This window comes from Elephantulus edwardii, unplaced genomic scaffold (genome assembly GCF_000299155.1).
Source record: "Elephantulus edwardii isolate Elephantulus edwardi_28Jun2011 unplaced genomic scaffold, EleEdw1.0 scaffold00020, whole genome shotgun sequence".
In the NCBI taxonomy this organism is placed as follows: Eukaryota; Metazoa; Chordata; class Mammalia; order Macroscelidea; family Macroscelididae; genus Elephantulus; species Elephantulus edwardii.
The window spans coordinates 19,596,876-19,606,413 of record NW_006399770.1 but is presented as its reverse complement, the minus strand read 5'-3'; the positions used below and the strand labels follow the sequence as shown (position 1 = coordinate 19,606,413).

At 34.0% G+C, this 9,538-nt stretch overlaps 1 protein-coding gene and 1 pseudogene across 1 annotated transcript in view; one reads left to right on the top strand and one right to left on the bottom strand.

Moving 5' to 3' along the window:
• RNPC3 (RNA-binding region (RNP1, RRM) containing 3) overlaps positions 1–9,538 on the bottom strand; it is a 38,377-nt gene that overhangs the window by 5,649 nt on the left and 23,190 nt on the right. Inside the window, exons 8-12 of the mRNA XM_006882459.1 lie at positions 6,222–6,347; positions 4,019–4,170; positions 2,994–3,155; positions 742–836; positions 592–650 (exon numbers count right to left, since the gene is read on the bottom strand). Of these exons, the coding sequence (XP_006882521.1) occupies positions 592–650; positions 742–836; positions 2,994–3,155; positions 4,019–4,170; positions 6,222–6,347 (594 nt within the window). The remainder of the gene's footprint in view (positions 1–591; positions 651–741; positions 837–2,993; positions 3,156–4,018; positions 4,171–6,221; positions 6,348–9,538) is intronic.
• Positions 1,067–1,571, top strand: LOC102854074 (annotated as a pseudogene).

Sequence of the window (9,538 nt, the reverse complement as noted above, 5' to 3'; positions counted from 1 at the left end):
AAATAAAAACAAAATTTTTAAAACAAAAAAAAAGAAATAAATGCAAATGTATAGGCTCTATCTCAAGTAACAGGATTGCTATGACAGAACTGACTCAACAGCAATGGGTCTTATTCTGATCTCAACCTGGGAAAACACCTTATAGGTGGAAGGATAGGATCTTTATAACTTTAATAGTTTTCAAGTGATTGTTATGCAGTTTCCACTACTATTCTAGAGCAAAGATGAGGTCGATTCAGCAACAGGCCTTTTTCTATTACGTTTCACTGAAACACAGACCTAAGTATACATTTACATACTCTTTAGGGCTATTTCTATTCGATAAGGACAAAACAAAACTGAGATGTTACATAATTGACAGTAAATTAAAATACTAATTTTGAACTATTTGGCCATTTATAGAGTAAGTTTGCAGACCTCTGCCATGGACACCTTAAAGACTAATTATAGAGCGGGAAGGTGGGGGATTAAGTTCTTCATGGTATTTATCTCTAAAAAGATAATGCTGGTTGACAGGGAGAAAATGAGGTTAAGGAGTAAATGCGTACTAGATACAGACATAAAACAGTTTGAGATTATGACATCACTTACATAATCCGTTCTGTTTCTGATGAAAAGTCAACGTATCTTCCAAAAATATATTTAAGGTCCTATAATTTCAATAAGGAAAAAAAAATAAGGTTGTCAAAGAAAAAGAAAACTTAAAAATATTAATAAATTCAATCCTAAATTTTTACTTACCTTTTCTTGTACATGTTTGGCTAAATTCTTTACATATATTCTACAGTTTGGTTCACCAGGTTCATAACTTCTGAAAATTGAAAGTGTTTCCATTTCTTAATAAAGGGCAAAATTCAAAAGGGGTATACAATTAGGATGCTTCCAAATATAAACTGTAACAACATTCATACAAAAGTAGTAAGTAAAAAAATTAATTATTAAAATGTTAAACCATAGAAATTATTAGCAAGGTTAAGTCTCCCGAAAAAAAAAAATTTTTCATTAAAAATTTGAATTTGTTAAATGGAAAGAAAACAAACTTTTCTTATATAAGGACACCTCGTGTATGGTGTCAGAGATCCCTGTCCTGAAGACTAACACTGGACCCTGAAACTAAAGGAGGAATACCAGTTCCTTATTCTGTATGAATAAGGAGAGCAATATGAATGCAGACCATGGTTGGTTCCAAGTGGACTCCAATAAGGAAGAGACTCAGCAGTTTGGAAAATGCTGGTACATCCATAACCTCCTTAACATGAATTTGACATTCTGCTCATATATCCCACTAAACCTCCAGAAGTTGGAGTTCAGTCCCTGAACTGGATGGAAAAACAGCAGAGATGTATAGGGGTGGCAAAACATGGCTGACTAATCATTTCAAGGCTTTATGGAACAAGAATGTAGCTAAGTATGGACTAGCTCATCTCATGGCTCTTGGACTAGATCCATGATGGGCCCTGGAAATTCTGGATAATATTCAAAATACAGTGGCTGAGCACAAAGAGAAATGCAATAAATGGAGGATCAAATCACTGAGGAAGAACAGAGGTTCTTTAACAGTCAAGGTTTGAGTGTTCCTGTACATGGTATTCCTACTCATCTAACTACTTCCTCTGTCCTCCATTCCTACTTGTTTCTAACTCACCACAGCAGGAAATGCTGGGAAAAACCAAAACTGTATTGCTACTGAGCTTCTAAGTTAAGCTACAGAAAGAATGGAAAAAAACCTTGGGCCTTAGAGAACCCAAGTGGATCAATGATCCTGGAGGGATAGGAGAAAGTGAAAGTAGGCACATGGGCTTTTTTGTTTCTGGAGAAACTACTACTAAAAGTTGCTTTCTCTGGTAAAAACAAACAAATAAACAACCACCCTAAAAATAAAACATAAATTACTAACATCTTTTAAAATTAGTTTCTATTAAAGACTGGAATAAATTGATAGATGAGTAGATGATAGATTAATCATTTAGAAAATTGCTTGACTTAAAATGACCTTCCAAAAACACTTGTCTCCTTTCCATTCAAATACAAGGATGAAATACTAAAAATAATTGGGCATTTCATTCAAACTGTGGTTTGTAAAACCTTCTTTACAAGCAAGCTGCGCTGCAATCCCCAAAGCAGAGTTCAAATCAAACAGCTTCTCCATTGAAAGGGGATGGGGCAGTTACCTCATATGCAATGTATTATCTCTGAAAATTCACTAGAGGGGTTTTGAACAAAGATTATTGACAACAACAATAATCTGTTCCTGAGAGACTTCTGGTGGCTTATTCGTAAGAACTGTGCTGCCAATGCAAAGGTACAAGCTTCAATCCACTAGCTGCAATACAGATTAAAGAAGTGTAATCTCCAAGTCAGCTATTGGTCTGCTCTGAGTCAACAGTACACAATAACAATCTGTTTCTGTAGGAGCTCTAGAGGGTAAGTTTTGCTGCAAACCCAAAAGGCAGGTGGCGCAAATGTCAATCTATTCATGTGTGATTTATAACATCCGCAAACACTCTGGGACATTTACTGTAAGTACTGAATTGACAATGACAGACTCTGCTTGACAACCAGATGGTCTCTGCAAAAACGTTACCTAAAAGTCTATCAGTTATATTTCATCTAAAGCCTGATATAGTCTAAAACTGTATTATCATCATCACAAAATTCCTACAGAAATAAAATCTTCCAATGTAGATCACTAATCCCTAAATACTTAAAAAATTCCTAGCAATGTCATATATAATATTGTGGTAGTCCACTGTATTGATAATGTATAATATTGCAGATTTGTGGGACATCTATGTTTAAAATGTCCTATAAAATTTTAGGAATTAAAAATTTTTCCCATAAAAATATAGGCTCAAATGAGTGATACCTCTCTTCTATGAAGTAAAGCAAAGCAAGTGATTATGTCTTAAATTAAGCTAAAGAACATGAAAGGATTTGCTCTTGTATAAAGAAATGTAAAAGAAAATAAATGCTGAATTATTTAATAAAATTACCTTCTTTAGAGATTTTGCCCTTTTTCAACTCTTTCCTAGAAATAAATTCTGAAGGCATTTCATCAGAGTCTTCTTTAACATCTTCTGTGATGTTCAAATTAGGTGTTGGGAAGATTTTTCCAAATCCTACATTAGTTGTATCAACTTCAGTATCAGACAAATCTAAGAGTTTAATATGAATATTAGCCATTAAGAAATCTCTCAGTAAAAAGATTTTTAAAATTTAGTTTTTTGTATTAAAAAAAAGTATTTACCTAAAAACCACAACTCACAGGTTAATCACACTGGTTATTTCTAATAGTATATTGTATAGTGCCACTGTTGTAGAACAGAACTGACATCAGGGTTGGGGAAAAGACTGAGAAAAACTGGATAAATTATGTATACTGCATTCAAACAGATGAGGGAGAGAACAGTTTAAAAGCTACATATGATTGGGTATTATGGTTATAACAAGAGTCCAGAATGAAGGCTGCATAGTGGAATGTGCTCGGGGCGTGCAGCACGTGTGTGTGTGTATTGTATACCAATGAACGAATTTTTCTTTTACTTCTTTTCAAAGAGAAGAGCGAACTGGGGGGAGGGGTGGACAGGTAAAAAATGTAACAATGAATGAATGGAAATCTAAAATCTTTGTAAATATTCATTAAAATGAATAAAAATTTAAAAAAAAATAGTTATACTAAGAAAAGACCATGAACTAGCACATAAAATAAAATTTAAAAACCACAAAACCAACCCTCTTAACATTCTATTTTCAGTGTCAATACTAGCAAAAACATAACAAATTTCGTCCTACAGTTCAGTACCAGCAAATATAATAATTCTATATAGTACTGATCTGAATTTTAAAAATAAATATGAAACATGACACAATTTAATTGTGAAAAGAATCTATTCCATATTTGAACTACCAATCACCTGTAATACAATTTAGAAAACACTGCCAAAAACTTAATTCCAACATAGAAAGCAAATGAAATAAAATGTTTGCACAGTGTATGATTACACTAGAATATGCTTACCGTGATTTTCTTCCTCACAATTTTCTTCCTTTTCTAAATCTTTCTTAGTTGCTCCAGGCATGCCAGTAGATATATGGAATTCAATTTTTTTATTACCTACAGGTTGTGGTTGGTCAAATACGTCTGAAGGTAACAGCACCGGATGTAAATTACTATTTAAAAACAATCAGAGCATAGTTTATACTTGCATTCATTGACTTTGTTTATATTCGCTACACTACAACTATTACACAAAGTTTTACATTTAATACATCAAAAAATTCTAATAAACCTCTAATATGGATTTTACTATATTCCCCTTTTTCCCTACTGTCTGTTCCAATTCAAACCTGACCGGCCATCAGGTTTCTTGAGGCTGTAAATCACAACAGAGGAGACTCATCTTTCTCATGTGGGTAGAAATGAAAGCTGGAACTTTGGGCAAGCAGTGATCCCCACTACAGACTATATCACCTGAGCTCCTAACATTAAATTCTTAGTTCCAGATAAAGACATTAGGTTAGGACATGTAAAGTAATTTGCATAAAATTCAGAAATAGGATTTGAGGACTATTACTCTAAAACCAAGATAATTAATAATATGCAAAACAGCTAACTTTATTTAAACTTATATTTAAATCTGTTTTATTTATCTGTTTTCATACATATATTTCACAAACAAACAAATATTCTGTTCAACAGAGTAAGTACTAATCACATGTTATTTCAATGGTGTCTGCAATAAAATTCCCTAGGACAACGTTTTGTTAATATCAATGTCTTTGATTTGGGACTGATCAAGTATATTAAATGTAACACAGATTATAAGAAGAATAAATTTGTCTTGGAATACTCCTTAAAACTGAAGATGGCAAGATTTTGCTTCATGAACTTTGTTTAATTTATCAGGCAGGATCAGTTTCCGGAGAAGGATACCATGCTTGGTAGAGGGTAAAGGAGAAAGAAGATGACTCTCAAACAACAAGATGGATTAATATAGTGGTTTTAACAACTGTAAAATCACTGTGAGGCTTTGAGGAATGTACAAGACCATGCAGGATTTTTTTGTTATAAGTTGGATTCCAAACAATCAGAATTGACTCAACTGTTCTTAGTATAGTTCCACACTTAAGGCAGATTTCTCCACATTCTTTTAGTGTTCTTTCATCAAATTCAAATCATCAAACAGCAAATTCCTACTCATCAAACTTTACTACCTCAGAAATGTTCAGAATACTTTGCTTTCCTTTACAATGGATGTTCATTCTCTAGTTAATTTTAATCTATTTTCCTTTAAGGACTACCTCTACTATCTTCTACTTCTCAAAGCCTTCTCAGATTTTATAGTTATGACCCTCTTTTTCAAATCTCAACTCTATCGGTATGCTTTGTAACTTTTCCTTATAACAATATTTTAATTTTTAAAATAATCACCTATACATTTGTTTTCCTACCCCTAAGATTAATTCACTGCTTTAAAAAAATTGCATTTAGCTTTAAAAGTATGCTCCAGATCAGACACAATTTTTAGGAAAATCTTTACTATGCAATAAGTATGTAATATTTCTATTTATATTGAAACACCCATTTTCAATAGTACTATGGTGGATCCTGTGAGCAAACTAAGATTTATGAATGCTTACTGAATGTGTAGATTGAAGTTGAAAAATATCTGATTATCAGTAGTGAACTAGGAATAAATAAATGTAATTTCATTTTAACACATGGTGGCATTTCATTAACAATAGATCTAAACACTGTCCTATACTGTGCCATCCTTATCATCTGGAAAATGACAGTTTATGGTCTTAAGAGAAAGGTCAAACTTCAACATAGATATTTGGTATTCATTAGCTGTAATCACTGAAATTATAAAAATGAATCAAGAACAACAAAACAGTAAAAATATATCAACAGACTATCAAAGGCACCTGCATATAGAACCAAATATTTTAATGAAGAAAAATATACACAGAAATATTGGAAGAAACAGAAAAAGGAAACGTAAAATTAGGATAAAAAATTTTGAGTTCTGGGATAGACAATGTAACACTGAAAAGCTGGTCACTTGTGAGGAAATTGTAAATTCTTATAAATTTGGAAAAGAGGAAGCAAATAAAGAACCAATACAAAGAAAGGACCTAAAAGCCATGAATATAAAATGATATAATAAACAATTAGAAAAAGCACAAACAAAACTAACCATAATCCACAACCAAGTTACCTGTGTGAAACAGATGAAGGTGTCTTTAACATATCTTTTATTTTTCGTTTTTTCCTCACATGGTGTTGCTTTACTGGTTTTGGTCTTTTAGGCTGAAGATTTGCTAGTTCCATCAGTTTTGTCATTCTAGGTTGAGTAGAGAAAGTTAAAAAAGGATTACTTATCTAGAAGCCTATTTACCACTGTTTCAGTGAAGCTTAAATTTGTATTTAAACATATAATTAAACATATGGCGCTTTCTCAAAAAGGTGCAAATAGAGATACCATTTGACCCCGCAATACCACTACTGGGAATATACCCAGAAGAGACCATAACTGACACCCAAGCAGATATATGCACACCCGTGTTTATTGCAGCTTTGTTCACAATAGCAAGGAGTTGGAAACAACCTGAGTGCCCATCAACAAACGAATGGCTAGAGAAGCTGTGGTATATTCGTACAATGGAATACTATGCTGCATTGAAAAACAAGGAACTCATGCAATATTACTCAAAATGGTTGACTCTGGAGAACATTATGCTGAGTGAAATGTCCCAGTCACAAAGGGACAAATATTGCATGCTGCCACTGTTGTAGAATGGGACTGTCCTTGGGGTTGGGGAGAGACTGAGTAAGATGGGTTCAATAATGTATGCTGCTCTGAAACAGAGAAGGGAGAAAACTGTTTAAAAGAGATATGTGATTAGGTATTTCGGTCATGACAGGAGTCTAGAGCGATGGCTACGTGGTGGAGTGGACCTGGGGGAGGGTTTGTAAAATAATGAAAGAATCTTTTCTTTTACTTTTCCAAGAGGGTAATGTCTGGTGGGGGGGAGCCTTGGGAGGGGACAAATCTACAACAATGAATGAATGGAAATCCAAATCCTCTGTAAATTTTCATTGAAATTAATAACAAATTTAAATTAAAAAAAAAAAAAAGAATTAAGTTAGAGTAAGGATGGCAATGGAACCACCTTACCTCTGTAACTTGATTTGTGCCACTATTAGAACCTCTACTCAGAATATTATTGCTTTTCAATTTTTGACTCATGCACTTTTAACTTGTTAAATTTGTATCTTCTAGGCTGCAACACTTCCATGATACATCTTCAAGGATATGAACATGTACGGCTAAGCACAATTGATAACAGTGCATCTAAATTCCAAAATCAATCTCCATAATAGTCTATGTGTTTCCTACTGCCAAAGGGGCCCTTTAGAGTAGTGAGAGAAGACCTTCACCCTGAAACCCACAGCGTCCCTTTTCAGCAGGAAGTAGCTAAGAGAATACGCCATCCCCTTTTCCTTATGAATCAGGGTGAAGTCTCTCTCAGTGAGGAGTGATAGGGAATGGCAAGGGACACACTGACAAAGGAGATTAATCAGAACTAACTTTGACAAGCACTGTGGCAATTGGACAATTAAAACAGACATGGGTGGGGAAGAACGAACTGGGGATGAGGGTGGAGAAAACAGTGTAACAATGAATGAATGAAAACCCAAAATCTCTGTAAATGTTCATTAAAACTAATAAAATTTAATAAAAAAAACCCCAAAAACATATAACTTATAAAACATTGTGTAGCACAAACATATATCAAAATAATCAATTACACTCTTAGCAATGTGACAAATATTCAAGCTAAAAATCTTATTCTATTTTCATCTTATTTTGAAGAATTTTGGAATTTACTTACCTATAATGTTAGCAATTTAAAAAACTAGTTCACTGTGTTATTTAAGAAAGCCCAAAACAAGAAAATCCATTACAATTCAATTAGAACCAACTCACAGCTAATCCTCCAGTGGTTTTTCTGACACTGAAAATCACATAGGAGGAAACTGCCAATCTTTCTTCAACAGAGTAAGCTGGTAGATCTGAATTGTCTCTCTTTGGGTTGGGAGTGTGAATCCTTGCCAACTAGCCAGCCAGAACTCATAATTAGTAGTCTTCCATTACCAAAATTTATGCTACTAATGGCTGAAAAGAATACCATTTAGGTTGAAGAAAATACAAACCATTAACACATTTGCAATCTCTTTTGAGATCCTACACAACAGAATTCTTTTGATTCATATTCTAATTATTAAAATTAGTCTAGGCTAAACTAATGAAAAACAAAGCTTGCAAATACTATATTGTAACAAAGCATAACACTTAAGGAGTAAAATATTCTGTACCCAGAAATATTCTGTACATAGCTTATCTCCATTATTTAAAATAGATCTTGTCTAAGCATTTTGTACTTTCCACATAAATAGGCATAATGTTGCCACAGAGCATATCAAATTCTACTAGTCCCAGGTAGATCTCCCAGTGTGAAGTCTGAAAGCTAAACACAGAACAAAATCCAGGCAAATGAGGTAGAATGAAAATATACTATAAACATTTAAAGACTCACATTTTTCCTAAATTTATTATAAATAAATCCAGTTACACAACACAAATGTCTATATTAATAAACACATCCAAGTACAGCAAAGTTCTAGAAGTCACTCAACTCATACCTATCGTGTCATAACTGACGCATAGTTGACCTCTAGCATGTTCTGAGGCTGTAGGCCACCAGAGCACTGACTGACATAGCTGCTGCTGATTTGAAAATGACTTATCGCAACTTTCAAAAAAAACAAATCTGACATCGTCCTATCTCATGCCATCCTCACAACCTCCAATATACTCAACCCCGTTGGTACAAGCACCCTGTCACACCATATTTTTTGAGGGTTTTTCTATCTTTCTCTGATCTTCTACCTTTCCCAGCATGATGCCTTTGTCTGAGGACTGGAAGTTACTGCTAACATGCCCAAAGTATGTGAGATGACATTTCACAATCTTTGCCTCTTAAGAAGTATTCTGGTTATACTTTAAGACAAGACTGATTTGTTCTTTTGGCTATCCATGGAGTAGAAAACACCTTTTCATCATTACTACAATTCAAAAGCATCAAGTCTTCTTCCATCAATGACCTCTCCAAAGTGGTAAAGAGCAACAATTTCAGTTTAAAGACTATGGTGTGTCTGATCCAAACCATGGTAATTTTAATTCCTTGCTAATCATCTGAAAACTGGACAATGATTAAGGATGACAGAAGAATTGAAAAATAGATTATTCTTGTTGTTATGTGCCACTGAGTCACTTCTGACTCAATGTGAATCTATACACATCTTTGAATACTGTCCTATCCTGAGTCAGTCTCTACTGTTTCTAACACACCTAACCCTATTTAACCCAGTTACTGTGTCATTCCATCTCACCCAGGGTCTTCCTCTCCTGCACTGTCCCTCCATTCTTCCAAGCATGATGTCCTTCTCCAAGGACTGGTCCCTCCTGGC